This window comes from Bombus vosnesenskii, unplaced genomic scaffold (assembly GCF_011952255.1).
Source record: "Bombus vosnesenskii isolate JDL3184/JDL3185 unplaced genomic scaffold, Bvos_JDL3184-5_v1.1 scf7180000013264, whole genome shotgun sequence".
Lineage (NCBI taxonomy): Eukaryota > Metazoa > Arthropoda > Insecta > Hymenoptera > Apidae > Bombus > Bombus vosnesenskii.
In genome coordinates this window covers 163,129-182,587 of record NW_022882924.1, presented here as the reverse complement: position 1 = coordinate 182,587, position 19,459 = coordinate 163,129, and the positions used below count along the sequence as shown (strand labels likewise).

At 38.3% G+C, this 19,459-nt stretch overlaps 1 protein-coding gene and 1 long non-coding RNA gene across 3 annotated transcripts; one reads left to right on the top strand and one right to left on the bottom strand.

Annotated features, from left to right (window-relative positions):
- Positions 1-135: 135 nt before the first annotated feature.
- Positions 136-9,988, top strand: LOC117241037. Its single transcript, XR_004494871.1, has 3 exons — positions 136-1,140; positions 3,971-3,972; positions 9,978-9,988. It is a non-coding gene; the product is annotated as an uncharacterized LOC117241037 (long non-coding RNA).
- LOC117241011 (G-protein coupled receptor Mth2) lies at positions 2,848-18,963 on the bottom strand. 2 transcript variants are annotated; one of them, XM_033507012.1, is made up of 10 exons: positions 18,554-18,961; positions 17,951-18,328; positions 10,822-11,104; positions 9,692-9,902; positions 7,557-7,765; positions 6,731-6,809; positions 4,703-4,875; positions 4,041-4,215; positions 3,548-3,812; positions 2,848-3,360 (listed from the first exon to the last, which is right to left on the bottom strand). In XM_033507012.1, exons 1-10 carry the CDS (start codon positions 18,884-18,886, stop codon positions 3,160-3,162), a joined length of 2,307 nt encoding a protein of 768 aa, XP_033362903.1. In that variant the 5' UTR covers positions 18,887-18,961; the 3' UTR covers positions 2,848-3,159. The 2 variants fall into 2 exon arrangements, with proteins under 2 accessions (XP_033362903.1, XP_033362905.1); XM_033507014.1 differs by lacking the exon at positions 17,951-18,328 and having other exon boundaries at positions 18,554-18,963.
- Positions 18,964-19,459: the final 496 nt, after the last annotated feature.

Sequence of the window (19,459 nt, the reverse complement as noted above, 5' to 3'; positions counted from 1 at the left end):
ACTGTTGTGATTTAATAGGTTTTATCATCGATGAAATTTACCGACGATCTAGAGTTTTCTTTCTTTTTCTTTTATTTGATAATCCTGCGATAAAAAGGTCTTTGAGAATGAATGAACATCCCGTGTGCGATTCGACGATCGTTCACGACATTTTTTAGGAGAACGTTCTTTTTCTTCTTCTTTCTCTTTTTCTTTTTTTTCAGAGATCTCCGCGTAAAACGAATGCCTTCTCACGATAATAAGTATCTTTTGACATACGTATATTTTACAAGCCTGTGTATAAATAGTTTTTTAATATTATTATCGTTATTTTTCATTCGATACAACGATGTTCAATCTGCGATAAATGGGATTTATAAAGAACCAAAATATCAAGGTATGTTCGTTCGGAACAAGGTGTTCAATTTTCCTTGATTCGGATCATATACACGTATTAGACAATTATTTTAGTACTAATTTTTCTTCATATATCAAATTAGACGAAATCTAAGATTTATCGCCAAGAGAAACATCCGTTCATAGCAAAATATTACTTCTACCGCTTTATTTCTTGTTATTTTCCGTACAAGTTAAGCTCAAAATAAACTAAAAACTGTTTTGTTTCTTATCTATATGTTAAATATAAATTTAAAAATATTTGGCTATAACCCGATTAAAGTGCGATCGACAATCGTTTAAATCGAAACATATCTATACAGAAATAATATAAAATTGGACTTTCCGTAAGAATCCTGACCGAAAGCTCTTATTTTGTCCCACTAAACGAATAACGTTCGTTTAGATCCGAATTTCAATTCCAGTTTAAATTCAATCGAAAACTGTTTACTCTAAAACTGTTCGTTATAATTTACAGACGTTTGAGAAACCTATACGTCTCCTTGTACGCACGTATTTAAGCGTGTAGATATCTGTATAATTAACCTTGAATACGACAGCGAAAGGGGAACGTAGCGGAGAGAGGGGAAATTGATTAATCGATCGACTGAAACTTGAAGTAAACTGTATTTGCGCGTAAATTACTCGATTAATTAATTAGCTCAAGAACACCTCAGGATTAATCTGCCAGAGGGAAGAGAATAAAACTTTGATTGTGCACGAGAATAAAATTTTACTATTAAACGCTAAATTCTGAATTCTATTGTTACATTAATATTAAGGGCAATAATTATAATGTGAATTTTTTTCGTGGTTCTCGCATTCCTTCGTCGTCGCCTGTTCGCAATTGTTTCAATCTTTAGGAATTGTTAGCAATTTACCTGCTCCAGTTCTCTTAAAACAATTTCTTATTGAAATTTTTTTAGAGATAGTATAATTTTTAGAGATAGTATAATGAAATTGAATATATATTCTTAAATCAGCTTATTTTACGGAAACAACGATAATGTAAAAATACGTGCTACGAACACATCAAACTGTAGATTGTTGTTTCCGTTCGCTTTGTTCTTATTACGCGAATATGTTTAACGCGACAAATGTAAAAAGACAACGCGACTGCGCATCGATGCGGTGGACGCAAAAAGAAGCAGGAAAATTAGAGAGGAAAAATCGGATTTTCGAGACTGGAGATCTTCGAGCCGGAAAGCGAGACGGAAGTCGATAGTGGCGCGAAAGAACGAAGGTAATAAAGAACGATCGATACCACCTCGTAACGTAAATAAATCCACCATGTTGTTTACTTTTTTTTTATAGAGCAAATATAGGAAAACAAGAGTACTTTTCGCTCGAATGTTTTGACTAATAAACGACTGTTTTTATCCCGTTTGAAAGTGCGACAAGAGTGGTACATACGATTGCAATTATTAATTTATTCTGCCGTAAGCTGTCCGAGCCAATTGCCTAAAAACTCGGGATACGCGTAACACGCCGAGCACTCACCAAGTACCTTTGTTAGCATAATTTTCGCAAAATAACATAAAATAGAATAACAGACTCTGTCTCGAGGCAATTTATCGCCAACTATCATGTCTCGTATCTAAAGATTGCGTTGAAAAATATTTTTCACAGCTATGGCAGGTGATTGTACGGCTTCGGATCGGTGGAGATCTGTTTTAAAAAGAACTACCGCGAAAGTGAAAGCGTACCGCCTCACCTTCGATCGTTAAACCTATATTTGACAACTAATATTTTAATAAACGCTCTTACGCGCGAATAATCCCCGTGCGATACGTTGCAAGAGATGCCATAAACCGATATTCGCAGAAAACGTTCGAATCCAACAGGGAATGTTGCAAAGGTTCGGGCAAGTCGTGTACGATTCACAGTAATTTCCTGCGGCTGTTTCCAGTTTGTCAAATCTCGAATATAGTGCGACGCGATTATTTTCCTTCCATGTGCATCGAATAATCGTCGCAACGTTCCCTCGACTCACGCCAGTCAAAAAAATGTCGAAAAGAGCCGTGTATCGTTCGTCCGCGTGATTCAAGGCCGGTTTTAAAACTGCCACCATTTTCACCAACGGTGCACGCCTTTTGTTCGACGATTATAAAAGAGAGTACTGCCGCCGCTCTCTGTCACTGAATCACCGGCGCCAATTCCTAAACTTTCTCGTCACCTATGTCACTTTTATATAATATAATAAAAATTATAAGGCCGAGAATATAACGTTGCAAACATGTATATAGTATAACCTATATGTATATAGAAATAATACAATTACACACAGTTACAGTTACAGTTACAGTTACAGTTACAGTTACAGTTACAGTTACAGTTACAGTTACAGTTACAGTTACAGTTACAGTTACAGCTACACACACGGAGAAACATGAATAACGAATAACGAATATCAGCAGGACATATTTAAATATTTCGCTTCGTTAGAATTTAGGCCCGTTTTTACCTTACTATCTCCTATTTATTATTCGCTAGTATTACGTATTATCTGTCGTTGCTAAGATAGACAAGATGGATCAGACTCTAATAAAGGTTATGCTATTTTATGTGATTCGTTAAATTTAGTTGAAAATCAGCTTTATACGGTAGAAAAGCTACTAAAGCTAGAAAAAGGTAGTAGAAGTTTGTTTTGTCAGATTTATGTAAACAGCTCCGCGAACAACGAGTGATATTAATTTTTACGACTACGCGATAAATTCTTGTTCTTACAAAAAGTTGAAACAAGCTTGTTTGTGTTGAAACTTTGCCGAAACTTAACGTAGCGATCTACAAATGCTTCGCTGCAATACTTTTCGTTCTCTTTTTCGGCGGCAACGAATTTCTTTCAGTCGTTTCGCACGCCCCTACCACATTCCATTTCTCGTCGTTGGAGAAACGTTTGCTAATTACTAAAATGACAACGATAGTAAACGATAGTAAACGATAATAAACGAGACGAGAATCGTGAGAAAGGCGAAGTGACACAACCTGAAACCAAGTACGTATTTAATAAAACAAGAAACACAAGGAAGTGAGCTTTGGATCGAGCTTGAAACACGTAGTAACATGTGATTGTCTGTCGCGGACAATTTTATGTTCTTTGATCAAGGTGTCAAGGTGTCAAGCTAACTCCAAAGCTGGACGTTAGCGTGCTGTTACTCGCGCTTTTTCTTACTCTGTACGGATCTTGTAGCGTCGAACTGGCTTCGCGTTTCTTCTTCGAACCGTAGCCTAGTCGTTTCTTCAATGCTTTGTGAACTCGTCGCTTCACCACGAATAAAACGAATATCAAAACACCTTGAAGACTGTTCACCACGTCCGTCACATAGAATAATTCATCCTGGTACTGGACTCCGGTGTATGTTTTCAGCAACTTAGAGACGACCTCGGCGCTCCAGGACATACCCATGACGACAAATAGCTTCACGTTCATGATGAACCTGAATTGGTAACAATATATAGCGTTACGATCGTAGCCTATAGGTAATGAATTATTAAATTAATCTCGTAACAACATCTCAATTATAAGATATTTTCCATAATTACTCGCTATCGTCGTCTTACTACTTTACTAAACAGAACTTTGACGTACAACCAGATGTTTAATCGATGCTTGCAAACTCGCATAATATTAGGACAAAAGGCGTTTAAGGGACAAGTAAACTTACTTAGTTTTGTCACTGTGAAATCGTTTGCTCCTAACGTCTAAAGACGAAACCTTGCTTATCTCAGCTTTCACCTTGTTGCATTCCTTCGCCGTGAGAATAAAGAACACTATATTCGTTATCAATTGGATGGTGACTGGTGCCGTGAAGAAAATTAATTCCGCGTGTCCCATAGGCGCTGCAACAACAACGATATTTCCAGTAGCAAGTTACTAACGTCTCTGTCGATATGGCAATATAGCTAGCTGCGGCTCTACTGCAACGTACTATCGTACGTTCTCACCGAGCCGCGGCAACTCGAAATTCCAGTTGAGCCGGATAATTGGTAAATTCGATGGTATTGCCGTCATTTTGTTAACCACGGAGCTTTCGTAGAGAGATGTCAATGTTTGTGGTTGAAAAGATGCCTATACGAAACGTTTTCGTTTGAATGTTGATTTTCTAAACGCACAGAAATATAGTAACCTGAAATTATCATAAACAGCGAGCTATTTGAAGCTTTTTTATCTTAATTTATCTTAGCACTGGTCGAAGCACGACGTTATCGTTCCATCCAATGTTTCAACCCAATAGAATATAACAAGCCCGATAAAAATGACGTTCGTAATTGTCACATCTTGATCCAACCTCGTCTTAGGCGTTTAAAAAGATAATCGATAACTCACAGTTGAACCAACAGCTTTCTAAACCAAATTCAGGCCTCAAATTCTCCGGCAGAATATGCATCTGGTCACTCAGGATACAGATGAACATGATGAACATCGACACGCCCCACGCATATACACCGTATAACAGGAATCTTTTGTTGTGATTTTGACTCCTGATACTGTGTACTTTCCTGGCAAAAGAGATTTTCCAATGTTTGAAGTTTCTATCTGTTTTGTTGAAATATTGCGAATAAGTGAAAGTGTTGGTAAGCGAAATTGCAAGTGATATCGCAAGGTTTATATATATATATGCTTATATAGGATAGTTATTTTATCTGTGCTATTTCGCGTGCCATTTCACGTACCATTCGAAACGAAAAATAGATATAGCGGACGTGTGTAGTAGAGCGTAGAGATTATCTTCTCTAGATTTAAATAGGAATCGTGTACTACGAAATCATCATCGCCACGCGTAATCGCATAATGATTATTTTACATGCACTTCCGTGTAATATTAAACGTAAATTGCTTTGTAACTTGAAAACTAAAGCCGAGCGTCGGTTATAGCCAAGTGGCTCAGAATGGGCTGTGATCGCGCTAAAATAATCTTTCAAATATTAGCACGAAGCTATTTCCTATAATCTCTGTGTATATCGACAAAGGCTTGGGGCACGATTTCCTTTATTGCGGAAACGGCGTTATATAGAAAAATCGTTATACGATGAATTATAAATGTTCGTTAATCGAAAGAAGAAAAGAAGAACGGAGAAAAGAGAAAATGACAAGCAGGGCGACGAGGGGTAAAACGAGTTAAACGAGTTAAACAAATAATGACAAAGCGGCAGAAAGTAAGCATAGAGATATAAAGATAGAGTACGCGCGTCACATGTTACCGTGTACGTGCGAATTCGAATGGAAAATCAAGCGAAAAGAAAGGCGATTTGGGAATAGAAAGACGAGGCTGCATAGAGGCAGAATCTTTTCCGCCCGTTGATCGGAGTTATACTCGCATATTTGCCGTACGAACGTGCAGCCCTTCTTAGACAATTCAGTCATAATGACGGGCCCCTATTCCTATTTCTATTCCTATTTCCTATTTCTTCCTATTTCTTCCTATTTCTACATCGCTTCTTCGGCACGCTCACGCACTCTATCTTCGCGTCTTCGTGAAAAATAAATGAATGTGATAGATTTATACGTGAAATAGGCCATAGTGCGAACGAGCGGCAGAGAGGCGACCAATTTTTATGTTTATCGTTTTAGTAGGTATCCAAGCGGCGGACATGTATCGGCTACGTAGTAACTAATAATTTAATAGCCGAGGAGCAGCGTAGGCCCATTTTATAACGACATGATCATAAACATCACGGAAACAGATCTATGACGGATCAAATATAGAAAGAAGTAGCGAGTAGCGGTATGATTTAGCCGCCGCAAATGCCAATTTTCCCGTTCACCGTTGTCTGTATCGCGATCGATATAATTACGGTTTAAGCTTACCGGCAAATATCGCGCTTAGCGGAAAATATCGGCCCGACGATTATATTTATATATTTATATATGTGTATATGTATGTAACCAGGCAAAATAACAACTAGGAGACACAAACTTCTACAACGACTTAACGTCGGATGGGAAACTAAAATCTTCTATAAAGATGCTAAAATCTTCGATAAACCAACATCGTACACGAAACGATTTCAAATATTGTACACCTCTATACGTTTTTCAAACGCGGAAATCAACAGATTAACCCAGAGAAAAACTGTCTTTATAAAGCTTATCATAGCGATCTATTACGCGAAAGATGCTTGAATACGCCCTTGATCGAGGGCGCTTCATATTTTCCAACTAATTTTCCTTCTACCATTTCAATTTTGATTTATAATTGACATTTATTCGATTCAGATCGAAAACCTACGCGAAAATTATAACCAAGCAGGAAGGAAGAAAGATGACAGAAAGAAAGAAGACAGGAAAGAATGTAAAAAGCTTGAGCAACGGGTCCGAAGAAGATAACTTAAACGACTAGTAGTAACGTCTTACCCGAATGTCTGCCATATATCGAAGCACATGACGTTCAACCAGGAAAACGCCGACATCATGGAGAAGAACATGATGTATCCTAAATACGAAGACAAACGCTGATAAATAAAGCGGTTGTAGAACATACGCTTCTAATTTCTTGACAATCTTTACGCCATAATTTTCAACATCTTTTTGCATAATTTTAATATGTACAGAGTATGAAAAAAAGAGAGTCTGTACTGATCCTGTAAGAGAATCCTGTACTGATCAGCGCGAGGCTGATCGGTGAAGGTTTGTAAAAAAAAAAAGTCAGTGCAAAATTAACCTTTTAATCTTGACATTCAAGACGAAATCTTTTTGTATCGCGTCGTATGCTACTCGTCGTGAGCCGAATCTAAAGCCAATCGAAAGGGGGCCACGGGATGCAACTCGACCCTTTTCCTCGAAAAGAATGTTCAACTTCCGACAATTCTTGAACGGCTTTATTCGCAATGTGTTTACATCTACAGGTACAAAAGCGCGATACGTTCGTGATAGCGCGAAATGCATTAACGATAATTTTTGGTCGAGATACGAAAATAGCGAAGAAAGTTTCGCGCGTATCGAGGCACTGTGGTTTCGCTCTATTTCTGAAATTATTTATCGTATTACGTAAATTTATGGCTCGAAGCCCTCAACGGATCGTTTGGATAATTTTACGTGAAAAAATTTGAATTTTACTATTTGCTAAAACTTTCCACGCGCAGTTCTAGACCTTAAACGATTTATATCCGATAATTTGGATATTTCGTACGTGTTGTTTTACTTTTATTTCGAAAGCTGTACAAAAAATAAACAGCATTACCTACTATACCGCACGGTGTAACACTGTCATTTTCCACTGTTATCCAAGGTATTACAGTCAAGCAAAGGTAACCTACCAAAAGGCTCGCGATATGGCACATCAGAGTTTTACCATGCAGATTCTGAAGCACCGGTAGGCAAAGGTAGACGATCAGTGTCAAAAATAAAAAGATACAGCTAGTTCCCATTAGAATAGAGGAAATTATCAATCTGAAAAGAAAGAATAGAAACGATTATTACGATACTAAGCGATCAAAACGGATATAATTTTATATTTTTATTTCACTTTCATCTAATTCTATCTATCTCTGTCATAGGTATGGTATATCACGTTTATTTAAGGATAGTTCCAGTATGAATCTCGTTTATGGAAAAATACTTACGCCTGTAAAAACCAATGCAAACTGATATTTTTTACTTTGTCGACGTTTATACTATACTCGTAGGTGAAAATGTCGTTTCGTCCCAAGAGTAAAAAAAAAAAAAAAAGAAAAAAGGAAAAAGATCACGACTTTTGCTATAACCGCGCTTCATAGGGAAAATTAGCACGCTCTGAATAATTGTGTCCAAAAAGCGCAAAAAGTCCAACAAGTTGGCTTCCAAAACGGTATCGCTCGTTTATCGACTCGACATATGTATGTACATATTTGTATAACACCCGGTGCTTTTTTTACTTTTTTTAACGACACAAAGAGTCGCGTTAAAATTATACGGTGCATAGTAAAACGAAAGGATCGAGCCTACAAAGCGGACTGACGATATTAAACGACGATATTAAATGTGAAATACAATGGAAACGCATCGTATAAATATTCGGCGGTTTCAAACGATCGAATAACGAAATGAAAACTTACGCCACTGAAAACGTAAGCTGGATATACGTATGTATATATGCGATGAATTTATTTAAAAACCGAATTTACGTCGATAATTTACGTACTTACGTACACACAAAGCGAAATACGATCGTAGATGTCAAGTGACTACATACTTTTAAACGGCAATGTGTTACTTCTATACATACGTACGTACGTATGTCGTGTACGTTGATATTATATATACCGTATAATATAAGTATAAAAATATACTGCAACAAGTATATAGAATTCTATTTCTATTTGAATAATAATGAAAATTAATTTTTCCAGAAACGTGTTGCGCCACGCGCAACGACCAATAATACCGCGCTGATACAGTTATTTTAGCAGATTTAACGGATAGTTGTGTTATTAAAGGATCTCCAATGGTTAAGGCTTTACTGAAACATCATCGATAGATGATCGAGACAGTGCACCAATAAATGATGGTAAACAGCGGAAGAATACAAGAAACAGATATGTACAGGCATATGTATATTATAGCGGAAGAAGCGAATGAACAAACACGAATGTATAGCCACTTCGTTGCGACTCGTATGACGACCGGTGAATGGCCGCCGTTCTTCTATTCATCAGGCAAATGGACTTGTAGCATTGTTATTTATTCTTCTGCATCAAGATATATGTACGAGCGTATACATTGTCACAGCATCACTGGCAAACAACCTGGCTATCTGGCATTGATGCAGCGCAGACACAATACGCGCTCCCGCGAAAGATGTGGAATTCCGGTTTCAACGGCTGACCAGCATCCCTCTCGAGAGCAGTCCAATCTTTTATATCGTCAGTTTCTCGAATAATACACGACGACGTCGATGACAAGACTTTGAACATTGCGCGCCTATATATACAGTCACTCGCCTAACACTCGCCAAACGCCCCTTTTAAAACGGATCGATTTTCTTCAAATTCGACCAACCGACTCGAGTTTTTCGAAAAAACTGCAAAGACGTGGTTTACGCGAATGAAATGAAATAAGATTAGACGGACCACGTGTAAAAAAGACTTTGAAGAAATTCCAATTGGTAGGGGACGGCGAAGAAGTGAATGGAAATTTAAACAACATACTTTGTATGATTTATGTGAGTCGTACGATACGTAGATGCGGAATTTGATGGAAATCGGTTGACGCGGAAATAGACAAGCGACAGGCATCGAAATCAGGCATCGAAATATCGGGAATATTAATAAACCAAGGCCATAAAACGGAAAATATTTTCTTTATTATTCGAGTCTAGTAGAAAGTAAAGTCCCTCACCTGGCTGCATCGTCGCCATCGTTCAAGAAGCAGATAAAAGCTAATAAACCGTCGGTGTTGTCGGTAACCAGACTGTCCACGCAGTACATGTCTGGTGGTAACCAGATTGACGGAGTGAGTTTGAGGAATCCGTTTGGTGTTAAACCGTATGTACCGTTCATGTTTTCTTCGTAAAAGTTAGAACAATCGAGTCCAACCCGCACACCGTATTCTGAGGGATAAGAAATGCAAGTTTAAACAATGCAAGAGAATAACAGAGGAAACGGAGAATTAGTTTTCTACACAGATCGTTACGTTTAGTATTAATTTAATATACGTTAGTACCAATTCGTTAATACGTTGGTTATTCTTTCCGACGATATACATAAGTAAGATTAGTTGATTCGGGACAAGCTACTTTCGTCACCTTTCTCTCGCAAGACGTATTTCTTAGATGAGAGATATTTTCCCCGATTTCGTCCAACTTGTTCTATAAAAGAGACAAAAAAGACACAAGCGCAACAATACTATTTTACGTCTTCTCTCGTCTTTCCTCCTCTTTCCTCCTCTTTCCTCCTCTTTCTCACTCTTTCCTCCTCTTTCGTGCGACAAGTTTTACAAAATTAACATTCATACAAAATGATATCATTTCTATGCAGTACAAGCGTGTAAAACATCTTTTTATACGTAGAGAAGAGTAATTCGCATCGATCGGTGTATAAGAAAATATATACAGAGCCTTATTGAGATAAGAAAATATATACATAATAAGCTAGGAAACAGAAAAAAATTATCTCAAGGAGAGAAGATCACGATAGAATGGCAATGTTCGTCGTTTCGAACCAATCGATTTTATTCCGATAGAATCTTTTGTACCGATGTGTAAGTAACCAATTGCAAAATAATAATAACTTTATATATATAACTTGATGTGTTTCGGATGCTGCATCCTCTGTGATTTCGAACAACTCGTTCGAGAAAATATTACTAGGTTCGCGTTATATACCCATATTACTACATGGATCTATATTATCACGTATTACCATACTATATTCTGTTCTTTTAAAAATGTCACCACCTTTCTGCAATCGACGCTAGGCAAACGTAACTTAACTTAACAGCCATCGATCGTGCAACATCGCGATACAGACCTGTCATATCCCAAGTTCCTCCGGTAATATTCGAGATTTCCTCGTAGAAATTTTTCTCCGACTTGGCAATGTGCGGGCAAATGTAACTGCCGCCATCGTCCGCATCCGTCGGACAACATTTTTGTATACATCGGTGGTCCCGACAGTATTCTACCTCCTTACACACACGGACTACGAACCGGCGTTTCGATCGCAAGTGCGGCATCAATTCCAGACAGGAGTTTCGTTCGGTGATGGAGAAACTCTCCACCGTGGATTCGTTTGTCCCTGTCGCCAGTGTCACCTAGAAAATTACACGGGACCACTTTACGTAATGCTAAACGAGAGCCGACTGATTCGTACGAGATTCAAAGATTCAAAATTTCGACTGTTTTCACGTTCACGCGAAGAAACCCGGATACTGTGAATTGCTCGAAAGTCTTTGCAAGTTCTGCCCGGCACAATCGGACGCGTTTCCAAGGTATTCGCGAGAAAGCGCGTAAAAATTCGTCCCTGGCACGCGACGGATCAAATATCACGGATAGATTAAAGCGGAAGAACGTGAACGTAAGTCGCGATAAGACGCGACGTAAGTCGTAAGCGAAAGCAGGAGACGAGAATCGACCAGAACTTTAGCGATTCTTGTAACGTTCTTGTAACAATTGAAAAGTTTCATTTGATCGTCTCGCGTGCGAGATTCTCCGTCTAAGATATCGCTGACATTCGCTATATCGAATTAACAGTGTGCCTCAACGATACAACATATTCATTCCTATCAATACAACGATATTATCGAATCAACAATGTTACATTTAATATTCATTTACGCGACAAAACGTTGTCTTCGTTATCTCAGATCGTTCGAAGAAAATACGATACGCGTAGTTTGTTTTCAACAGAGGTGTTTGTATTTTTCTACTAATGAAATAATCTGTCGGTATAAAGTTTCTCTTAATTTAACTCTTCTTACAATACAACGAACGATATTACGCCAATATGATATGGCGTATAACCATTTTCAAATTTTTATAATTCGCAATAACCATGCATAAGAAGTATTTGTCGCATAATACGTTTCGGTGAAGCAAGATCTGGCTTGTCTATATGAATTTCTAGAAATGGTTAAACTCCAACGCGTTTATGAAAATTATGATTACGTAATTGGAATTTGTTAATTATTGCCAAGATATTAGTAGATTGATTCTCTACAGGCAACAACAGTGTTTTCCACGTTTCACATTCATCGCAATCTCTCGTTTCTATTATTCCGAATAACGGTTCAGACGCGTTAACGAAAATTTCTACAACAAGTTGCTTCCACTTTTATCTACGAATCGATACATATTAAAATCGTTTCATTTCTAGTCGATAATACATAATACATCAGCATAGCGTAATTAGTGTACTGGTGTATTTCAAGAGAAAGCAGTACTGTTTATTTAACCAGACATATTTACTACTGTAATTCCGTGAATCTTTATCGCAAACAATTGATCGCGTTAACTGCAAAATTAGAAAAAATGTCTAACAACAGCATTCTATGAGAAACGAGTCTTGTTCTGTCACGGTAATGCCGCGTTACGATCTTTTATGCCAAAAAAAAAAGTGTATTATTATCGTAATCCATCATCGATGTTTCCGACGCCTGTTTAATTTTCTTAAATGGAAAGCATTTAGAGGTAAAAGCAAAATTGAAACTATCGAGCAGCGGCTACAACGGCCGGGCGCACTATGCATGCAAGGACACACTCGATTGCAACTAGACAGTTCCGTTCTATCTGATACCGTCCGCAATGCGGTCCTTGGTTTCATCGGCGGCGCATCGCTGCTACGCCATTGCACACCGGCGTGCCGCCGCCGCCGCCGCCGCCCGCCACTACAGCTGCTATGTCGCTACCGCTACCGCCACCACGCCCCGTAGATTTATTTACCGCGTTCGCATCCTTTCCTATCCGGTCGGGATAAAGGCTCTGACCATCTGAAACTACATTTACTACGTCGTGTTGCGCCACGCTACACTATGGTAAACAATATTTATCGCCGGATGACCGGGAAAAAATCGTAGCTCGAAACGTCGCTATAGATGTCGCTGCTATCGTCGGCGAGTATCGTCCAAGAATTGATCGTAAGGGTACGGATCGTTAAGTAAGGATGTTGTACTTGCATTCGTACGAACGATGCACGAGCAATTACATGTGAAATGACGGACGAGGAGGATGTTTGGAAACATACTCGTTGAAAAATCTTAGGAACCATCTTTACCATAACAACGATAATTGTCTGGAAAATTTTGTTGAATTTCCAATGTAGAAGCGAGCATCCTGAGTAACGGATCTACAATTTCTGACGAAAAGAAAATTCTACTTGTTACTATGTGTATTAGCATAGGATTGCGATCCTAATAGCGGCAAGGTAGTAGTGGTAAAGATTTGTTTAACGGATGTGTTAACTTTAATTTCGTATAACTGTAGTTTCGGTTATCATATAAAAAGAATGGAAACAGAAACGCACATGTTACAGATAGAAAACATCCTAAATCCATCTGCAGCGTACAAATTCCTTGAAAAACACGTAGGAAACAAAAACACTTTTATTCTAAACATTTATAGAGAGAAAGAGAGAGAGAGAGAGAGAGAGAGAGAGAGGGAGAGAGCCGCGATTGTTGGTGATACGAGGTCCGACAGAAAAAGACGAGAATGACCTTACACAGCTTGGAAACCGAGAGTGGTAGGGTAGAGATAAAAAAACAAACAGCTATAAAAGATGTTTCGACTACCGATAATGTGAGAAAATTCAGCTCGATCGTGTCAGTCGGTACAACTTGACGCATCTTCAAATATAAGCGTGTTTTTACGCTCGGTCAAAAAATGTCGGATTGCAAAAGTTAACAACCAAGCCACTGCTCACCCACGACGCGATGTCCGCCAAACAAATTATTCACTTTTAACAAAAACAACACCGTGCTCGAGTACCCATCCTACGCGCGAGATCTCGCCTCTTGCGATTTCTACCTCTTCTCCAAGATCAGAAGGCGATGCTTAAAGAAAGCCATCTTTCTGTCCGTAAACAGTATAAAAATAAAAATGAAAACAGCGGCGTTTGTAAATTTGTTACGTGAGACCTAACGATCGAGTCAACGATCCTTCGCAACGTCGTTGAACGTGCCTACTCGCACGATACGATTTTATCGCTCGAGTCGTGTCGACTTTTGTCGATCAAAATTACGAAGCTGGTAAATTACGAGGAAAAAGGAAAGCCTCGATAGAACGGAAAATCTTGCCAACCCAATGGCTGTCCGATTTCACGCGCGTCAGATTCGTCTGTATTTTCTTCGCCCTTCTAACACCTTCCACCAGGCTTGCCAATCTCCCAGTGACTCCTCGATTTCGCATCGAATTCGTTTGCGTCACCTTTCTCCCAGAAACTCGCCGCCAATTTCGCATCGCATTTCAATCTCCCGCGGCTCGCTCATCTCGCGCCAGGTTCGCCCGCGAGTGACTCCGTCCTACAGGCTCGCGGATTACGCATCAGGTTGGTCCTCGAAAACGAGATAATTCTCTCGCATAGTAAGTTTCGTTGCAAGATTAACGCGATTAAACTAATCGTATTGTTTGTCAACCAAAGTATCGCAATAGCGTTCCCATGCGAAATAAAAAGAAAGTAGAATTTACATCCGCGAAAGCTATGGCTCGGATTTTCAAATTCAAAAACATCGAAAACGCGAAACACTTTTATCCGTACAAATATTTTTCTATAGGTTTCTTTACCGCGATTGAACCGAGTGGGGAAAAAATGCTAGCTAAATAAAAAATTTCATAATACAAACTTCTCCAGCCGTCGTTTATCCGTCGTTTATCCGCTATTTATACACAGTGCACGCGACATAAGCGTCTCATGACAAACACAAAATGCAAAAATCACGGTGCATTCTGTCGCAACGCTTCGTTCGATCCGGCTGGGCCACTGAAATTATTCTTTTAAAAAATCGGACAGTCAAATACTCTTTCAAATATTCTTTTAAAAACAAGGGTCGTAAATATCGGCCGTGTATCTGTAAATCTAGCGCGATGTCGCGTCTATTTTCGACGACACAAAGGGTAAAAGATGCCTAAGGGTATCGTGCCCTCAGAGGTGGAAATATCGGCAGGGAAAATGTAACTTGATTTTGTCGTTTCATTTCGTTTCGTTTCGTTTCGTTTCGCTTCGTTTTGTCACGGTCGACGTACGAATTAAAGGGGACCGACAGAATGTCTTCTTATCAAATTCGTTACCCATCGTGGAAGTTTAAAGTTATAGAACACGAACCATAAAGTTCAAATATCAAATCCTGCACCTAGTCGCTTCCGCTTCTGGATATCGAGCAAAGGTTATCGAAGCATATACTGCAAAATAGCTGAGCAAGCATCGCGTCCTATAGTTAGGAATGAAAAATAAAATTTACTCGTATAAAATGTCGTACAAAATCCGTTGGAACAAGTTTCCGACCTTCTCGATAAAATAAGATGGTCGTTGGAGGAATTCCGAAAAATTGCTTCGACATTGCTTCAACGATATTTCGATCTGATAATCTGTTTTAAAGAAAACCTCAAAAAAGTTATCTTATACTATAAAAATTACTATGTTAAACGACGATTCTTGTCTAACGATAAAATAAATAATAATTATTTATTCTTCTTCTTCTTCTTTCTTCTTTTTTTCTTTTTCCACCTACTGCAAACTCGTCTCGAGGCACACCTCAACATACGTTAATAACCTTCTCTATATTACCTTTATTATTTCACAAGCTTCTACCTCTTTAGTTTGTTTATATATACATAATTATATATACGTAATTTACCTACACGTACGTATGCGGTGAAAGTATGTGTTAAAAATAAAATTCAATTGCGTAATATACATTACCCGACGTACCTATGTATATGACATAAAGAAGATAAACGCGGTAAACGTTAATGAATGCATAAAATATTATTAATTTGAGTGAGAAAAGCGGGTGTAGCAGGAATACATACACATTTGTAGTTTTAAAGTACCTACGAGACAACATAAGGATGCTATTCAAAGTTGAATAGTTGATCTTTTTAATATCCGTAAAAGATCATAAACAACACGAGGTGTACGAACGTAATATCCGTGTCGCGATGTTTTTCGCTTTAAGAGGAAACCAATTAAACGAAAACAGCCATTAAAAGTCCATTATACTCTAAGGACAAAGCAAATTAAAAATCCATTACGATCTAATACCACGCAATAATTAAGTAGAATCTCCAATTCACAAAAGAGAAGACTCGTGAACCATCTATCGCGCTATCCATTAAAATTCAATTTAAAACAAAAGACGCGTCAGATACGTAGAATATGGACTACTTAGTAATATCGTAACATTGCGTATTACACTTTTCGTTGCTATACGACGGATAACGTAATTACGGCAAGTATACAATAGGCAGTCTGCTACGGCACGGCGTAAAAGGCTGAAACACGAAGGATAAGAGGATCGTATTGGAAGGCACAGTAATGCACAATCGACAAAAGGTCGTTCCCCGTACGAAAATATACTATATTTAATATATAAATAAAGTAGCCTTTTTAATGTGTTGTTTTAATGCTCGTTGTCAACAACGAGCTCGGGATACGCATTAGGTATTAGAGAGATTTTAAAATTCAACTTTCCTCGTGACAAGACTTGAGACAAAAGAATGCTACATTTTCAACGTTCACGCGTAGAACGACCTGTCGATTATCTCGCCTGTCTAACTGCGAATTTGGTAAATTAACGCGTACTGAACAAATTTTCAAACCGAATTTTCTCGAAAACTAGGCTTATATTTTGAAGCGAATCTCCCCGACTTTGCTCGTATTTGCTTGTATTTTTACTCTTTCCAGGATTTCACCGATGCTGCTGCTGGATATGCTGATGAATATACGTCAAAAGAAAAAAGAATACAGAAGAATAATATAACTTACGCTATCCTATTTAACAGGAAAATTTATACATTTCCATTCGCGTTAGAATAGAATACTAGAATTTCTTTTTCTCTTTCCCTTCTCTTCTTTCCTTTTTTTTTTCTTTTTTTCTTGGATTAGAAATATTTGTTTGTTATAATTTAAGGCGTACACTTCTTTATGCGTGACTTCATCGTTCGCGTAACTAAAGCCGGAAATTTCCTACCTTTTTGTTAGATAAACGCTTCGACAAATTCAAATCGTGTGGGTGCCTTGATACAGTGAAATTTAACCACTACTTTTATTCACGCTCTATCATACTCTTTCGAATATTCACTTCTGATCTATGTATCATGAGGTAAGACAACAATTTCTTTAGTCGAAAGCTAAGAACCGTATCAATTTGCTCCGGCTTTCCTCTGCTTCTTCACTATTTTCCTAATGCCACGTATACGTATCTCTTTTATGAATATCGAATAGTTTCAAGTATATACAAATCTATTATATTTAACTGAATATTACACTTTTTACTATATATGTGTGTGTGTGTGTATATGTGTATATATGTGTATATATATATATATATATATATATACGCAGAAGTATACAGCAGCGCTGAAACGTTTGTGGAAATATATTATCTGAAGCAGAGAACGAGCAAGAATATCGAGATTGGCGTGCCCCTAACGATATGCTGATAACGATATCTTTGTAAATGGTATAGAATTCAAATAAATGCAACAAAGAGAGTACAGTTGAGCAAGAAGATGCGTCACGTAAGTAAATGAACGCTTGGAAAAATATACATATAGTTGGCTATCCTTGAAATTTGTTTCTCCTCGTGTAACAAAATGGTTTTTCCCCCAAATTCCAAGATCCTTCGACCAACTCATTTATCTTCGTTGTTACAGATATTGTGGCTCCGAAAAAAAAATGGTTTGAATTTAACGATCCAGATGGTATAAATTACTACATTGTTATATTTTACGGTATAACTTTGAAAAATTGGGGCAAGGTGGGCAAGTTTTCTTTTCTTTTCTTTTCTCTCCTTTTCCTGTATTTTCTTCGTTCGTTCTAGAAACTCGATTGAAAACTAAATGATTAGGAAACAATTAGTTACATATATAACGAATAGATTGGAGATTGGAGATTGAAAAATGGAGAATCTGGCGTGGCGCGAATTCGCGTTCGAGGATCCACTCACCTGTAAAGTTCCATTGATGATGTCTGCTGAATCGATCTCGTGCGTAAAGATCGCGCCTGATGAACATTTGGGCATGCCTGTATGAAGCAGAAATAACTCCACGTTCGGAAAATGCTCGTTTTCCCGTAAGTAATCAGTGAGTAACGGCAAGAAATGGTTCGTTTTCGAGTAATAACGATCGAATTCACAGCCTCCCGTTACTACGTTAAAAACTGTATTATTCGAGCAACATTTTCTGACGTTTAAAAATTCCGATAACGATGGTGCTTTTGGGAATGGACGTGTTCGATCCTTGTCTTCGTTCGATTTACAGTGCACGAGCGTCGGAACAACGACCCGAGTGATATCGTTGTACAGAATATCGATACAGTACGGACTCTGTAAATACGAAAAAGTTTAAACTTTCATCGACAACTTAGTTGCTGCGTCATCCTGCGGTCACTTTTCATGCTTATTATCGTAATATTTTCCCTTATCGTTGTTGTATCATAAATGTATCGTCTAAGAAAAGTGGTAGCAAGATCTGCATCGATTCTTTATATAGCACGATTTGCAACATGTATTGACAAACATAAAGTAAAACGAGCAACCGCTATCGCGTACCTGTAAAATATCAGCCGAGTTGATTTCATCAAGAGACAGAGTGGTAATGTATTCAGGCTTCTGGCAAATAGGAAGTTGGCCGTAAGTTACGTTCTTGTTAGTAGGATCACTGGCAACGATTTGCGGAGCACGTGGCGACGCAACGCAATCCACTTTCGACATCCCTGAGAAAACTTCTCCAAATGGGCAACATTTGTTGAAGGAACAAGCGACGCCGGCTGACAGAGACAACAACCACAAAAGAAGAAAATTTCTCGTTAGCGTCGGACACGAACAGCACTTTGAATATCTCGAAACTGATCGCTGCATAATTTCACCGATTTCACCCAACATCGTTCCGTTGAAAATCCCACTCAACTGCTGCTTTTTCCGATTAAAGATGGGACGTTGGTACCTTACTAAATTAGATATTCGATATTTCAATTAACTAGATGTTCGACTTGAACGTTGAACGAAGTATTAAATATTAAGCTTGTACGAAGCCTAGTAACGAATATTTCCCGTTGTTTGCCGTTATTTGCCGTTAATTGCCGTTAAGCCAATCAAACTCGTTGATCAATTAAAAAGGAAAGGATCTAAATCGCGAACCCAAGTATCGACAAGCGTCAAAATGACCGTTGCTCGTCCACACAACTTCCAACAAACTCTGAAAAGCACGGAGCTCGACGATTCTGCTGCTATGTATACTTGGAGACCTTGACTCGAGTAAGTCTCATCCTCGGTCGGATTTTCCAAGAACCCACACGACTTCTGGCCGTTATACGTGGAATTATTTGACCAAATACACTCTACTTTCTCCACCGTTATTCCTTTGTTTCTCTATTTATTTGCTTTTCTTCCTTTACTATTTTATTTATTTCTCTATTCATTATATTATTCTCTATATGTATCGCTTTATCGCGTAAA